This window comes from Eucalyptus grandis, chromosome 11 (genome assembly GCF_016545825.1).
Source record: "Eucalyptus grandis isolate ANBG69807.140 chromosome 11, ASM1654582v1, whole genome shotgun sequence".
Classification (NCBI taxonomy): domain Eukaryota; kingdom Viridiplantae; phylum Streptophyta; class Magnoliopsida; order Myrtales; family Myrtaceae; genus Eucalyptus; species Eucalyptus grandis.
The window spans coordinates 35,870,258-35,885,377 of NC_052622.1; the positions used below are offsets into that span (position 1 = coordinate 35,870,258).

Here is a 15,120-nt window from a genome sequence, read left to right on the forward strand (position 1 = left end):
CGGCAAAGTGAAGCATACACATGTTTCACAAAAATGGATCTATCAATCAAAAAAATTAACGGCTAATCACTAAATCTCGTTTCTTTATCAGTGATGAACACACACTGGAATTTCTCTTCCAATAACTACAATGTTGCTAGTTGGCATTGCATGCCTAAATTCAAGTTCCTCCACACCATCGCCATATGGAAACAACCAAATAGGTTGAATAAACACAGTTTTCACATTTGGAGGAGTAAATTTTCGTGATTCAACAAGACACTGAATCTCATGCAATCATCATTCAAGTTGGAGGTAGAAAACCCGTAGAAGGTATTGAATTCCCAAAAACATATTTGTTAAACTTCTAGATATAGATCGAGAAAGGATGACATCCAAATCTAGAATTAGATTGAGGGAGTTCAAACTCTCAAATCGAGCATTAGACCATGAGAAGAGAGCCCACACATCTAAATTGGGAGAGAAGAAATAGCATGAAAAGAACAATCAAACGTACACAGAACAAGAAAAGAGGAAGGGGAGAGTCAGACTAACTCAAATCCTCTCCCTCGGCTGAAGGTTGAAGAAGACTTTTGAGATAAAAGAGAGTGAGGGAAAAGGAAAAGACTTTTCAACTCTGGATTGTTTCCTTTCTCGCAAATGTCTAAGTCCCTCGAATTCATAAGGAAGTATTTTTTGCATCAATTGTACCATGTGAAACGACACATGGAATTCAACAAATAAAAATAACATGTGGATAAGTCGAAATCCAAATGCACAAATAGATGAAACATTCTTACACGTAACTAACGCGTGCAATTTACTCGATACAAGGCAATCGACGTCCTCACCGTCCCATAGATCTCAATCTAGCAATGACATTTAGAATCACACTGCTGCCCCTACCTTTCGAGTGCGCCTTCTATGCTCGCCACTTACTTACGCACTTGCAACATCTCCCGTTCGGGCAATAGGGAGGAGTATTTTCGCAATTTGAGGTATTACTTGTGAACGTGAATTGCTTAATAGGTGCTTCATCACTACCCGAGACACGCCATTTGATGGCCAAGCTCGAGGGGGCTCATATCTTCTGATTTCATACACGACTTCCTCAAAATTAACAGAAAGGTTATATCGTGAAGCCAACACGAGCGTTGTCTGGTCAAGCCACCGTTAACCGACGTATCACTTTTCTCAAGCATTGACCCAATCGGACATCTGAAGAGCTTGAGCCAGGTCAGGTAATTGAATAAAAAAAATGGATTGGCTGAACCAAAAGAAATTTACATAAATCACAAGATCAAAGTCACAGATGAAACTCCAACTAATACATATGCATGGATGAAGTCCAATCTCCAAAACTAAAACTCAATATACCTCTGAGTACATACAAAATGAAATAATCCAACACGAATCATGAAACCCTAGAAAGAGTACGCAGGATTGACCAATCCTTATTAAGAAAAGAAGAAGGAACCAATGATCAGAAGGAATCACAAATGATACAAAAATCCGGCGCGGCCAGCCATAAGCCCTAGTGCTTCCGAGTGGTCTGGTGATACTTGTCTTTGATCCACCGGAACCCGACGGCGGTCCCTTCCTTGACCTTCTGCACGCCGTGCGACGCCGCCGTCTTGGTCTTCACGAGGCCCTCCCCGACCTTCTGCTTGTACCGGTCGGTCCTGGTGGATCCGCCGAGCCTGTTGGACGCACGCCCCGGGGTCGAAACCGGCTCCGGGGTGTGGTCCCACTGATCGGCCCACGTCGAGGATTCCTGGTTCGCCGCCATGTTCACCAGATCTGGATGCCGAAAGAACGAAAGAAAATTTCTAAGAGAGAGAAAGAGAGAGAGAGAGGGGAAGGCGGTGGAGATGGCGACGTAGAAAAGTTTCCGGACCCGAAATGAGCGTGAAGAGATTTCGTTCGTTCCTGCCACAGCTCGATCTCGATATATATGTAGCAGGTGAACGGCTGCAACGTTGGACGCGTGCGTCGTCCAACTTCGCGGTTTGCGTTTTCGGCAATGGGTGGGCCCAACATCTAGAAGCGATGGTCCAATTGGAGCTTGACACGTGGTCGTCTGGGATGAGGGGGAATAAAAATCCGAATTTTGCTACTGGGTGAAAAGACGATGACACCTTTCCCTTCCGTTCGGTGTCACCGCGCCCCGCTGCGCTGGATCCGCGTGCTTTCTCGGCTTTCTGGATGTATCTAGAAAATATTGACCGGAAACGTTGCAGCTGTAAGCAAATGCGGTCGCATTCATGTGAATGCGGTATTTCTGTTGTTAAATACCTAAACATGGTTCATATTGTCTAAAGCATATCTTTACGCGTTCGCACATGATAATTCATGCTCTCATCTCTTGAATTTATTATGTTTTCGTGATGTCATTTAATATGTTGTATTTGGGCTTTTAAATGTGTCTTGTTTGTTGTATATTGAGATCACATTAATGATTTTTTGACACTTATATATGCCAATATAAGAGATTCTGGAAACTTAATTAGGTGCTATTGGATTGTGCTCATTTCCTTGCAAATGAAATGATACGTGAAGGGTTGACAATATAAATTAATGGGGATCCAAGACAGATATTCTATCCCACAATTGGCCATGCCCTTGACCTTTCAAAGCAATTGCCTCCTAGTCTTCATATGACATCAACCCAATGCCTCGGATGCTTTTTGATCTATAGGATTCATTCAATGGCAAGTGAATCTATATTTACAAGAGAGGAAGGCGTATATATTGGCAGTATGTAATAGTTACTCCTCACATGTCTAGTCCAGTAGACAAGTAAAAGAATCTGAGCGATTTGATGTTTATTTCGATGACAATGAAGCATAACAGTTGAGCGATTTTGTGCCGTATTTGATTTCAACGAATGCACTTTTATAGCTATCTCTTGATTTTTGAAAGGGACCGAGGTCCTAAAAAAATTCATCGCTAGGTGCAGGCTATGTCCCCTGTTGACCTGCCATCGAAATAGGCATTAGTTATTCAATTTGCCATCCATGTGTACTTGCTGGCATGGAATTTAGATGTCACGTGGGACAACATAAAAAAAGAAGAGAAAATGAGAGAGATGCGGCCATGGCCGCTTGAGCTTCACGATTCAGGCTGGTAGCGTCCATGGCCATGAGCTGCTTGCCATGGCCACCGCAAGCTTCAAACTATTTTTGGGTTCTTTTTCAATTACCTCAAGGCTGTATCTACTTGCATGCTCTGCTGAGTCATCGCGCAGAGCATTCATCCTCCAAAGTCGCTGTCGACAAGGGGAGAGCTGAGCACGGGGAACTCGATCCGGATCTAGGGTTCGGCTTGGCCTCGAGGGAATCCCGAACTGAGGTCTAGACCAAGCTAGTTGTGGGAAGTCAACAACCATCGTTGGCCCTAGATCGAGAGTTGCAGAAGTTGGGAGTTGGAAAAGGGGATAGCAAGGCTGATCGGGCTCATCCGAGACTGTCAATGGTTTCCCTCGAGCTTGGACGGGGGGCCAGGGTCGCCGGCAACATCGTAGGCAAGAGACGGTAGAGGCGGCAACGTCGTGAGGGCAACGGCTTGTGGAGGAGCGAGACGAGACAGGAGGGAGGAGGTGAATAGTACACAATGAATAGTCGGCAAACTTCTCTCTCAATTTTTTCTGTTTTTTTTTGTATTATGTTGACCGACTTGGCACCTAAATTTCATGTTCGCAAGTATGCATGGATGCCATGTTTAATAACTAATGCCTACTTGGAATACATGTAAACGGGGGATAGATTTAGAGTTGAAGTGAAAGTTTGGGGGTTTTTCTTGGATAAAAAAATATTTGAGTTAGAATTAGGATTGATCTAAAGTTGTACATTTTTTTTTAAAAAGAAGAAGAAGAAGTACAAGATGGAATTGAGATTGCAGTTAAAATTGGGGAATTTTTTTGAGGTGAAGAAAAGTTCTGAATAGATTTAAACTATATCTAAAATTGAAGATTTCTAAATTAGAACAAGGGTTAGACCCGTCCCCCGGGGTGGGGGTGTGGAATTTTGTGCGGTAGAAGAGTCAACTATCGAATCCTTCTAGAATTGGTACATACAAGTAACGGGAACTTCTTGTGGTTTAATACCGAAGCAAGCTCTAGATTCATTCATGTACGAGATCTGCGCTCCAAATTCCGAGGCCCATGAACCTTGAAGAACAATCAACGACCGAATACGATTGTTTGACTGAGATCCCCGGCCGAACTCCCTTCGGTTCGGCCCACGGACCTTATTTAGAAGCGCGCGACCAGCCCACCCGAGCTTAGTCCCATAACCAATCCTGGGAGTAGTTTTTGAGTTTGCATCAAGATGTGAAACTTCGCCCTCCAATGTGAGCAGCTACGAACATTACAATTGACCGAGGGTAAATTAAGCGCTTCAAAAGGTGGAATTTCTTTTACACAGGGAAAAGGAACTCAGCTGATTTTGGATCTAGAATGCCTCCCGGTTCTAGGTCCGTGGAGCTAAGAACTATTGATTCGATTCTTAATTCTAAATCATAGACATTTGACCTACTTGAATTGATTGCTAGAAGATCTAATTCACTCGCAAAATTAATTAGGCCATGGAATCCTAAATTATGCAAATTCACGACTGCATCCATCTCCTAACTGAGGTGAAGAAATCATCATCATAGTAAAACACAATTTTTTTATAATAGAGTCATGATTTGGGTATAATATTATTATTATGGTTATTATTTTATATTCAAGTGTTGATATAGAGTATTTCACATTTCTTTACAAACAACATTCACATATCCCTTCTATAAATTTTACTTTGACTAGGAGTATCATGGAAAAACGATCCCCCTTCTCTTTCCAAAATTCAATTTACCAAAATCATGTTCTTTTTAATACATGATGAATAATTTTTTCAAGAGGTTAAAAAAGCGTGAGTCATTCTCATTGTCCATACACATTTTCTTATAACTCGGTAAGTCTTTCAATTGGCTTAGAAAAGAAAGTATTGTATAATTCGAAAATCATACTCATATGTTCTTTTGGAAAATAAATTTTGCCTCCCATCTTTTTCTCTCTCTACCCCGAAAATCACATAAGCTCGTGAGTTGTTTTCTAATAGCATTTTATCAACGAGCAATTCAACAACACTTGCTAAGAACTTAATGCTATATTAAGGAGATTGTGAAAAAACAAAGGAAAGAAATTTCAGAGTCGAAAATTTCGAAAAATCTAAGGTTTCCATGGGGGCAAAAAGAGCGAGGAGAATTCAAAACCGCAAGTATTTTCCTCCCTTTCCTTCTTGAAGATCATTGGACATTAATTTTTTTTTTTTCTTTTCAGCAAGCCATGAGTAAAAACTGCAAATTCGAAAACATAATCAAATAAATCCTCATCAAGTGCCCTACGTGTACTTCTTTTCAGACGAATTAGATATCATTCTTTACGCCAATAATTCTCGGCCTCCATCAATAATTTCGCGATTAAAAAAGAAAAAGTACGGACCCCATGGCATGCCTCGCGACTCTATCTCTATCAACTCAATCATCATTCATCAGCACCGGAAATCACCCTCCAAAACAAAACAAAAAAAAGTAAAAAGGAAAAACAGAGAAGCAGGAGGAGCAGGACAAGGCAAAAAGCTAAAAACGACAAAGGAGGAGGGAAGCTTCGCTGCATGCACGGCGGAGGAGGCGCTCCCACCGTAAAAAAAACTCAGAACCACTCGCTCCTCCGGATCACGATTCGAACGTCCCCCCCCCCCAATCCCTTTCCCTCTCTCTCTCTCTCTCTGCTGTACTCTCCTTTCGACGAAGCTGCGCGAGGCGTACTGGCAAATTTTGGGGAGTGAGTGAGTGACGCGACGAGAATCGACCGGCGCGGGTCGATTCCCGCATTCATTCATCCGTCCCGGTTCTCTCAGTCCCGCCGCCTCTCCATTTCGCGATTCCAGGCTCGCTCGAGATCCGGATCTAGTTTGGTCCGTCCCCCCCCCCCGAGGATGGGAAGCGCCGAGGAGAGAGTGGTCGCCGTCATCATGGTCGGCGGCCCCACCAAAGGTACGCCCCCCCCGGGGGCTCCCTCCCTCCTCCCGATTCGGCTTCTCGGGGCCTCCTGGAAGTCGAGCCGGATTTAGTTGCGTCGAATGCGTTTTTGCCGGATCAGAAGTGGCAGTACCCGTCTGCATGCGTGTTTGTGTCTTGTCGGAATGTCGGTGTTGTTCGTGGAAATCAGCTAATTATGGTTCGAACCGGATGGGAAGTACCTGTTCATGTGTTCTCCAATCATGGATGTCGAGCACTGTGAAATGAATTGAATGCGGGCGTTCTAATGTGGAGGAAAGTTGTGCGCTTTGGATCATCTACTAACGCTGTTGCGTTTTGCGTGATTGTTTCCCATCTTGCAGGTACTCGATTTCGGCCGCTGTCGCTGAATATTCCGAAGCCGCTTTTCCCTTTAGCGGGGCAGCCCATGGTTCACCATCCAATCTCTGCTTGTAAAAGAGTACGTCTTGTTTTTGGATATATATTTAATTGAGAGAGTATTTGCTGGTTGTGGATTGCTTGGGTACCGTTACCTTTTTGCTCACTGCAAATTTAAAGTGATTGGGGACGCCGGTTGTTGTGTAGATTCCAAATCTAGCTCAGATCTATCTCGTGGGTTTCTATGAGGAGCGTGAATTCGCGCTGTACGTGTCCTCGATTTCGAACGAACTTAAGGTCCCCGTCAGGCAAGTTCTTCTCACATTCGCATGTAGGCCACTTTAGAAGCTCACTCAATTGGTTTCACTGGATGTTGTTGTAATTTTTGTCGTCGCTTTCAGATATCTAAAGGAAGACAAGCCACATGGTTCTGCTGGTGGTCTGTATAACTTCAGAGATCTGATAATGGAAGACAGCCCGGTTTGACTTCTTATGCCTTTCCCCTTCTCTGTATTGAGTACGCCATTGCTTTCTTCCCTTCTTGCCTTTTCAATCTCAAGTGCACCAAGGCAAGGTTTACTTCATGCCGTTGGGATCTACCCATTCTCTGGGGTCCTGCCACTGGATCCGAAGTTGGGCTTTTAGGTCTCGACTGACTATATCTGCCATGGAAGCAATTGAAACGCAGCTGACAGCAGTCTTGGTCTCCTTTGATTTTCTTCAGAGCTAATCTGTTGAAACAAGTTTGTCTGTACTTAAATTAACCGTCCTCAGTTTCAGTTGAATATAGTTTCTGCCTGTTTCTGGCCAAATATTTGCCTCTTTATTGTCTCGCATAATTGCAGTGGATTTAGGATTCCATGGTACTTAATTAATTGTTAAGTTCTTTTAGTAGTTTCCAGCTAGAAAACTGATAGCCTTGCTTATTGTTTCTTTGTAGTCTCATATCTTCTTGCTGAACTGCGATGTTTGCTGCAGTTTCCCATTGCCAGAAATGCTTGGTAACTATCGTCCTTTTGCTTAAAATGAACTTTGCTTTCCTATTGTGATGATTGTAATTTTTATGTGGTTTCTTTTCTTTGGTTGCTGTGGAAGCTACCCCACCATTATTTGTTGGTCGAGGAAATCTTAGTTCCATTCTTCCCTGTCATATTTGCAGAGGCTCATATAAGTTACGGTGCGATGGGAACCCTTCTCGTGATTAAGGTTGGTTGATTACTTCTTGTCTTTCTGTAGGCTCTCCATTCATGTCTCTTATTCTTTGTATGTCCTTCAGGTCTCTGCAGAATCAGCAAGCCAGTTTGGTGAACTTATAGCTGATCCAAGTACCAAAGAGTTGTTGCATTACACAGAGAAACCAGAGACATTTGTATGTTCTTGAAGAGATTCCTTTCTTAGCCAACTTGCACAATTGAGCTTCTGGCATAGTCTAGATTGGCATTCATCTCACAACCCATTATATTTTTTAGTTTTTCTCCCCTGAAGATCTTATATTACGTCATGACGCAGGTGAGTGACCTGATAAATTGTGGTGTTTACATATTTACACCAGAAATATTCAGTGCCATCCGCAATGTGTCCACTCAACGGAAAGACAGAGGTCAGTTAAATCGATGCAGAAACTGCTGTGTACATATGCTTTTGCTGAAGTCCTTTAGGTTCTAGATGCAGACTTCATTACTGGAAAATGTTTCATTTTGGAATTTTAGCAAATTCTGCAGCTTCCTGACTAAAATCTTCTTTGCTAATTAAGAATTCATGTATGGCTTTTCAATTTACTTTGGAGCAGCGTCTATAATTAAAGTGGTTTTGAACTGACTTTTCATTATTTCCCAGCCAATTTGAAACGTGTATCCAGCTTTGAGGCCTTACAACCAGCGACAAGGTATGCATGTCACTTTTTTTAGAGCCTTCTGCTCTTTGCTGGGACATCTACTTATACAGTGGAGGCATGGGTTATCCACGCTGCGACTTTGTATGATCATTTTGTAGCAATCTAATTCTGATGATTTTGTTGTCTTGAGTATGCCTTCTATTTGAGCAACGAGGATGAATAGCGCAATGATACTAAACAAATTACTGTTGGCAATCTATTTTAATGGAAGTAAATGGAAAATGATAGACCATCTGCCTATGTAGTGAAATCAAGCAGAAATTCTGTTGAGAATTATGGCTCGTACATCGTTTTTGCATGTGATGGAGCTTTGTCAAATCTGTCTAGGAGATATTTTCAGACTCAATATTGTAAGTCTAATAGTTCTTCTCTAATGAATGCATTCTTTGTTCTGTTGCAGTTTATACTCTACATGACTTGGTGTTCATTCATTGTTTATGAGTTTGACAATGCTCTTCATGTTTTCTGGCCCTGTTTTTGGCTGTTTTGTGACTTCTGTCTTAGCATTAGAATCCTTTTTCTCTTCTTATGTTGTTGTTCCTAATTTACATGCAATTCAACAGAAATCTCCCCACAGATTTCATGCGATTGGATCAAGATATCTTATCACCTCTAGCTGGAAAAAGGCAGCTATATACATATGAAACCATGGACTTCTGGGAACAAATAAAGACTCCAGGGTATGCTGCATATAATAGTGTTTGTTCAATCTATTTTTGGCAACTTAAATTTGAATGGTCTTGTAACTGATTTAATGTTTCAAATCCTGCAGAATGTCCTTAAAATGTTCAGGTTTGTATCTTGCACAGTTTCGCTCAACCTCTCCCCATCTTTTGGCAAGTGGAGATGGTACAAAGGGTGCTACCATTATTGGTGATGTCTATATTCATCCATCGGCGAAAGTGCACCCAACTGCCAAGGTCTTTTTTTTTTTTTTTACTTTCTTCTTGATTTGCTTGAATTATCTGTTTATATCCACTGATATCTTATGATGTTTGAACATTGAAACTTCCCTTACATGATGATATGTTGAACAATATATGTGCATATTGTTGAAAAATTTCACTATTCTAATGTAAGGTGTTGCTCTTGTTCTTTGTTTAATATAATTGTCAAGGTTTCATCAGGATCATTTGAGTGGATGCTTGTATTAATATCCATATGACAGAAGTTTGAAAAGATCAGATATCAACTTGAGCAACTTTGAGATTGGCCAATTATTTTTAATTGCTGAGACATGTTTAGCAATAGAACTGTCAAAAATATGAATTCTCTACACCACTTTATGGATGTTAACCATTCAAAAGTTTCTCAGTAGTTACATAGTCCTTTGGTACATTTTGATATTTTCCCCTCCCAATTTATATTTGAAGCTTCTATATTTTGTATGGAGCAGATTGGACCTAATGTCTCCATATCAGCTAACGCACGCGTAGGAGCAGGTGCCAGGCTCATGAATTGTATCATCCTCGATGATGTCGAGATCAAGGTTGGTGACCACTCATAGGATATGAGAATGCAGCAATTTGATCACAAGCTTGACGTTTATGTGTTTCCTCATTCAGGAAAATGCAGTGGTTACTCATTCAATTATTGGGTGGAAATCTTCCATTGGGAAATGGTCACGTGCCCAGGCAAGTGAAAAGACTTGGCCAGAATAGTATAATTTATCATGGATGAGTAAATAACAGTTTGCTTTCTAACTTCTGAATAGTGCATGCAAAGATGTAGGTTATATTAGCTTCACTCAGTAGCTCCTCCCCTCAACATGCTAAAGAAGTTCGTTTCAGGCTTATAGTTTAAAAAACTTGCGCTTGAGAATATACTTAACAACAAGAATGCCTTATAAAAGCTTCGCTCTATTCATCATGTGTCCTTTTTCATTCAGTTTCTTGAATGGGTTTGGGCCATTAATTTTATGTAAATTACTGATTACAGGGTGGAGGAGACTACAATGCGAAGCTTGGAATAACAATCCTCGGTACCTCTGAGATGCTTCCCATCCCTATGTAGTTTTACGTCAAGTTGTAGATATTTGGACAGCTTTGAGCTTATGTGGAAGTATCTTAATGCAGGTGAAGCTGTGACCGTTGAAGATGAGGTGGTGGTAATCAATAGCATCGTCCTTCCCAACAAGACTATGAATATCAGTGTTCAAGAGGAGATAATTTTATGATACAGCTACTCGGCAAAACAATAATAATGGTGATACTGGCGGATAGCACCTGATGGATGGTTCAGATGATTGATGAATTCGACACTGGGTGCTGGAATAAGGGTTTAAGCTGAGATTAACGACCCGAAGATAGAATCTGCCATTCTCATTGTTGTGCTTGTATGTTTTACTATTGAACTGTAAAAAGCTCTCAGATTACTAGCTTATCGTGGGCTGTATATGGTGTATTTGAAACTAGAGCAGAATGTGTGACATATTTCCTGGTTATTCAGACATGGTAATGAGAAAGACCGTGAGGGATCTTTTCTTGAACTGCAGAAGCCCTCAAATCTCTTTTCAGAAACTGGGGATTTTTTTTTTTTAAAAAAAAAAAAATCTCTTTTGGTAAATTAATTGATGAAGAGTTACTTTAGACACTCATGAGAGGAATCGGGAATACCGATCACCACTCTACTTATGTAGCTTCAGCGGATTTCGGGCCAGAAAATCCTAGATGGTTCATCTTGTAACTGAAGTAACCATGATGGTTCTATATAAGTAAGATATTTTCATGGCTTCAGCTATTTTATCCCCTCCACGTTTGAGGAATTCTACTATAGAAAATGAATAGTAAAATCAAGGAATCGGGTTATCATATAGGGAGCTATATATGGTAAAACTGCAATTTATGCAAATTAAGAATTGTCTTATGCTGCATCTATCCATCCTTTGCCGCCCCTCGTATCCGTCTTCGATGCAGCGACGACATACATCATGTGCTGCAGCACCTTAAGATTCAATCTATTTCTGCGCCATCTTCTCTTCCAATTCACACTTGCCCCCCACGACGTGATCATACGCATGCTAAAACTGGATGCCGCCTAGAAGAGAGTGCCCATCAAAGTAGTCGACTATTACCAAACGAGTAGAATGGTAATATGCTTGTATGTTGTGATGTACAAAAGAAGACTACTGAAAGTTACGGCATCGAGATTATGCACAAAACAAGATCACCTCCCTTTCCAATGGAGGATGAAGAGCAATCGGCTAGGTGCCTGCCAAATTCAGAGAGACCCCCGGGAGCATCATGTATCTGCGCTAGAGTGGCTCTTCCCAGCAACTTCAGAGAACCAAGACTTCCATGCTTCCGTGTAGTGGCCGAAGATATCCCTCAAGGCTGCACCATCATAAGAAAACAAATGGTGTGAGAACGAATCGCATGTCAATGTGCAATGTAGATGTTTCAATCGACTAGAAAAGCGGAAAAAACAAATCCAAATGGGCCTCTTTTCTGCATTAACTGACCTTTTAAGGACAAGAAGGTAGTGTATGTACGTGTTTCTGGTGACCCAGCGGGGGTTGAGACGATGCAGTTCACTTTTCACTTTGGAAAGTTGGTATTTGCCTGAGCTAAAGGTTTCACCAGGACGTTGTACAGAACCAAATCCAATCAGACAGACACTAGACGGCCCTAGATAATGACACTTTTCACTTACATAGCATGACCATGACCCTGACCCCAGTAAAGATGAATTAACAGTTGCAATAAGCTAACTTTGGTGATAATCTAGTTGAGATGGCCTGGAATTTTAACATCGCAGCCAAGATTCAAACTTGTAAAGTGAGGGTTTTTAGCCGATGGAGTAATGCATTGGAAGCAAATTGTCTTGGTTTTCTAGTGTAATTTCAACTACTAGCAGTTGATTGTAGACCAAGGTGTCATGCTGCAATAAATAATTGACAGCTTCGGATGTCAGCCATGGCAACATCGGCTCCAGCTAGTGATTTCTCTCTACTAAACATCATTAATTTCATCATACACCACTTGATAAACATGAAATACCTTGGTTGTGATATTGAGGACTATACTCAGATGCAAGACTCTGCCAGTCACGGGGTTGATGCTGCGTACTTCTGTTCTCGGTCCTCGAGGCAATGACTTTGGGAATGTTGTGAGGAGCAAAAGGACCAAACTGGTAGCTCTTTGAATTCTCTTTTGAGTCCTGCTCTGACTTGCTTCTGCTGAGCTCCTTTATTAGTTTCTCGTTCTTCGACTGTTTTTGTGCCTTTGAATTGATGTTTGGAACTCCCTCAACTAAGGGACTCATTTTATTTCTCTTGAAATCAGTGTTCGTGATTTCAGTACCAAACATTCTCTTCTTAGGGTCATCGATGATTAGAGCATCAACAGATCCAGTCCATTTCTCTCTGGGCCCTAACCACCTGAAAGCATTCTTCCTCGTATCTGTAGTATGGGTCTGCATATGACCAAAGAAACATCGAAGTCTTAGGATTTATTTTCCGTTTTAGCAAGAAAGATTTGGTGAATAGTACGACAGCACTCAGTGTATTGACAATTTCGTGCTTCATACTTGAAATCTTTACCTTCTCAATAAGGTTCATAGAAGACAATACATTGGCAATGTCATAGAGTCGCCTTACTTTGGCTGCAGAATGATTCATTGTGAAAACTCAAATTAGATTTTCCAAGCTCCCCTCATCAGCAAAATGAGACACGAAGAGGGAAGATGATTACTACTTCTCATGATTGAACTCTGACCATCTCCCAGCAATATTTTAGCAGCTTCATCAAGGGAGAACACAGCCACCTTAGCAATTGTAATGATACAGAGATGTGAACGCTCACATATCACATTATAACAGTGGAGAGCAAATGAGAAGTTTTCACAAATTAAAACTGAACAGAAGTACAAGACTCACATTTGAGCAGATAAAAATCTTCACAAAATTTCGAGTCAAAAGTCCCAAAGATTTCTCTCTTCTATTATCTGAGATGTCACCCGAGAGAAAGGTTTCAGGATAATAAATTGATGGTGATAGTTGAGGATGCTCAGAGCAATCAAATATCATCCTTCCAAATTTCCCCAGTGATCATACTAAAACTGTCTTAGATCGGGTTATTCAGTAAAATACTTAACAAAGAATTTGCCACCAGATATTAGCAGAAAATGTTGTAAAATGGGCTCAAACAAACAGCTAAATATCCAAAGTTAAGTTGCAAAATTGTACAATACAGCCTCCAAAGAGATCACCTGATGTTGCTGATCCAGAAGCTTGGAGCACCGGTGCAGGGTTGGATTGGTCCTCCTGACTACTAATGTTCGGATCAGAATATACTTCATCGTCCTCTTCGTCATCTGATACCTAGAAAGAACACCGGGGTTGAATCAAAGCGACGCACTTGAAAGTAATTTTTTTTTTTTGGTTGAATTGATGCATTCTGAAAGCTTAGAGAACAAAAGGGTTCCCGTGTTCTCACTCTATTGTAGCTAGCAAAATTGGATACGCTGAAGTTCTCCCGCAACCCCTCTTCCTGAATTGAAAACCAACAGTGAATTATATTAGACATTTCTGAAAATACTCCAATCACGGTTCTTACTTGTATAGGATTTCAGCGAGAGAACCACCTTAAGCTTTTTTAGAGCCCCGGGAATTCCTCCGAACCCTTTCCAGGTATACTGGTTCTTGGCTTTTCTTACTAGAACCTGAAAATCACGTTCATTCCCTCAACAATGGAGTCAAGACTATATCTTCAGAATTCCATAAGGAGGACCCCGGTGAACAAAAACTCACTCCAATGCTCTCCAGAACGTTGACGATATCGTAGATCCGTCGCCTCTCCACGCCTGTAAATCCCAAAACTCCCCATATTATGCCAATTCAATCGAATAAACGCACGGTCTTGCCCTAAACTATCAGGGGCAGCCACCAAAGGAAAAGAAAAAAAAGGAACTAGATTTCGGACCTAATCGCGACGCGGCCTCGTCGAGGCCGATCAAGTCCACGCCTTCTCGATCGTATAATCTCAAGAAGCTGCATCCACCATTCAAGATTTACAAGCATGTCCAATATAAAGAACCGGACACGTATTTTTATAATTAAAAAAAAAGAAAAACAGATTTAGGGAGAGAGAGAAAGAACTTGGAGCAAAGAAGGCCGAGGGATTTCTGCTTCCTGCTGTAACTGGGAAGCTTCTGTAGAGATTCCGATGGATTGACCGACGGGATCGACGCCATCTTCCAACCTCCGATGAACGGAAACAGCTAGAGAGAGAGAGAGAGAGAGGCGGCGACCTTTTTTTGGCGGGTTTGAAATTTTGAAAAGGACACGAGCGCGAAATTACCACTGACTTGAAGATGGAAGAGAGGGCTGGTGTCTTGGGCCCCCCTTAGTCCTTACGATTGATTTGAAGATGTAGAGAGGGCTGGTGTCTTGGGCCTTCCTTACGATTACCCCAATCAATTATTTTGTTTTGCAAATTTCAAGATATTGGGGTGTAACCATTGGGGTTACCCCCCTTCCAACTTGAAAGAGGGAGATGAGGATTCGAATTCTCGGGGAGTTTCGATTTCCACGCTCTATAAAGAAGCAGTTGAGAATAAGTGTTAGAATAAGACCGACAAAAAAAAGAAGATATTGGGGTGCATTTGATTCAACTTTGCAAGTAAGTTTTAATGTAAATGTTGAAAGTCAAAACCCTTTAGAGGAATACAAATTATGTTTGGTAAAAACACTTTACAAATGGGTAGTTTGCAAAAGGGCTTTAAGTTTAAGCAGTGTTTGGCAAAACAAATTTTGCAATAGGTTTTGACTATAATTTGTATATTATTTTTTATTAAAAAGAAACATAAGCCCTTTGCTAGAGCCAACAAAGGGTTATAACCACTAA

General features: G+C 41.3%; 3 protein-coding genes across 4 annotated transcripts; 1 reads left to right on the plus strand and 2 right to left on the minus strand.

Annotated features, from left to right (window-relative positions):
• Window positions 1-1,221: 1,221 nt before the first annotated feature.
• Window positions 1,222-1,906, minus strand: LOC104426300. The gene has a single exon (XM_010039299.3). It carries the CDS (start codon window positions 1,766-1,768, stop codon window positions 1,514-1,516), a length of 255 nt encoding a protein of 84 aa, XP_010037601.2. The 5' UTR covers window positions 1,769-1,906; the 3' UTR covers window positions 1,222-1,513.
• A 3,660-nt stretch (window positions 1,907-5,566) lies between these two features.
• LOC104426301 (mannose-1-phosphate guanyltransferase alpha) lies at window positions 5,567-10,763 on the plus strand. The gene is made up of 15 exons (XM_010039300.3): window positions 5,567-6,018; window positions 6,366-6,463; window positions 6,589-6,689; window positions 6,783-6,861; window positions 7,322-7,382; window positions 7,541-7,587; window positions 7,658-7,750; window positions 7,891-7,981; window positions 8,218-8,266; window positions 8,839-8,955; window positions 9,048-9,195; window positions 9,672-9,764; window positions 9,841-9,909; window positions 10,214-10,256; window positions 10,351-10,763. The coding sequence occupies exons 1-15, from the start codon at window positions 5,961-5,963 to the stop codon at window positions 10,449-10,451; spliced, it is 1,248 nt and encodes a 415-aa protein (XP_010037602.1). The 5' UTR covers window positions 5,567-5,960; the 3' UTR covers window positions 10,452-10,763.
• A 291-nt stretch (window positions 10,764-11,054) lies between these two features.
• Window positions 11,055-14,552, minus strand: LOC104426302 (E2F transcription factor-like E2FE). Of its 2 annotated transcripts, none has more exons than XM_010039301.3 (11): window positions 14,373-14,552; window positions 14,197-14,264; window positions 14,025-14,077; window positions 13,859-13,936; window positions 13,711-13,764; window positions 13,484-13,595; window positions 13,152-13,219; window positions 12,967-13,039; window positions 12,816-12,877; window positions 12,274-12,688; window positions 11,055-11,607 (listed from the first exon to the last, which is right to left on the minus strand). In XM_010039301.3, the coding sequence occupies exons 1-11, from the start codon at window positions 14,465-14,467 to the stop codon at window positions 11,516-11,518; spliced, it is 1,170 nt and encodes a 389-aa protein (XP_010037603.1). In that variant the 5' UTR covers window positions 14,468-14,552; the 3' UTR covers window positions 11,055-11,515. The 2 variants fall into 2 exon arrangements, with proteins under 2 accessions (XP_010037603.1, XP_010037604.1); XM_010039302.3 differs by having other exon boundaries at window positions 12,970-13,039; window positions 14,373-14,551.
• Between the last annotated feature and the right edge of the window lie 568 nt (window positions 14,553-15,120).

Excerpts from the sequence above, each read along its gene's own strand:
- LOC104426302 (XM_010039301.3), bottom strand. The coding sequence starts at position 14,467 with ATGGCGTCGATCCCGTCGGTCAATCCATCGGAATCTCTACAGAAGCTT. Across the intron at positions 14,078-14,196 it reads CGAGGCCGCGTCGCGATTAG|GCGTGGAGAGGCGACGGATC; the intron begins GTCCGAAATCTA and ends TGGGATTTACAG. Across the intron at positions 13,765-13,858 it reads GGGCTCTAAAAAAGCTTAAG|GAAGAGGGGTTGCGGGAGAA; the intron begins GTGGTTCTCTCG and ends TTTTCAATTCAG.
- LOC104426301 (XM_010039300.3), top strand. The coding sequence starts at position 5,961 with ATGGGAAGCGCCGAGGAGAGAGTGGTCGCCGTCATCATGGTCGGCGGC. Across the intron at positions 7,982-8,217 it reads CACTCAACGGAAAGACAGAG|CCAATTTGAAACGTGTATCC; the intron begins GTCAGTTAAATC and ends ATTATTTCCCAG. Across the intron at positions 9,765-9,840 it reads TCGATGATGTCGAGATCAAG|GAAAATGCAGTGGTTACTCA; the intron begins GTTGGTGACCAC and ends TTCCTCATTCAG.
- LOC104426300 (XM_010039299.3), bottom strand. The coding sequence starts at position 1,768 with ATGGCGGCGAACCAGGAATCCTCGACGTGGGCCGATCAGTGGGACCAC.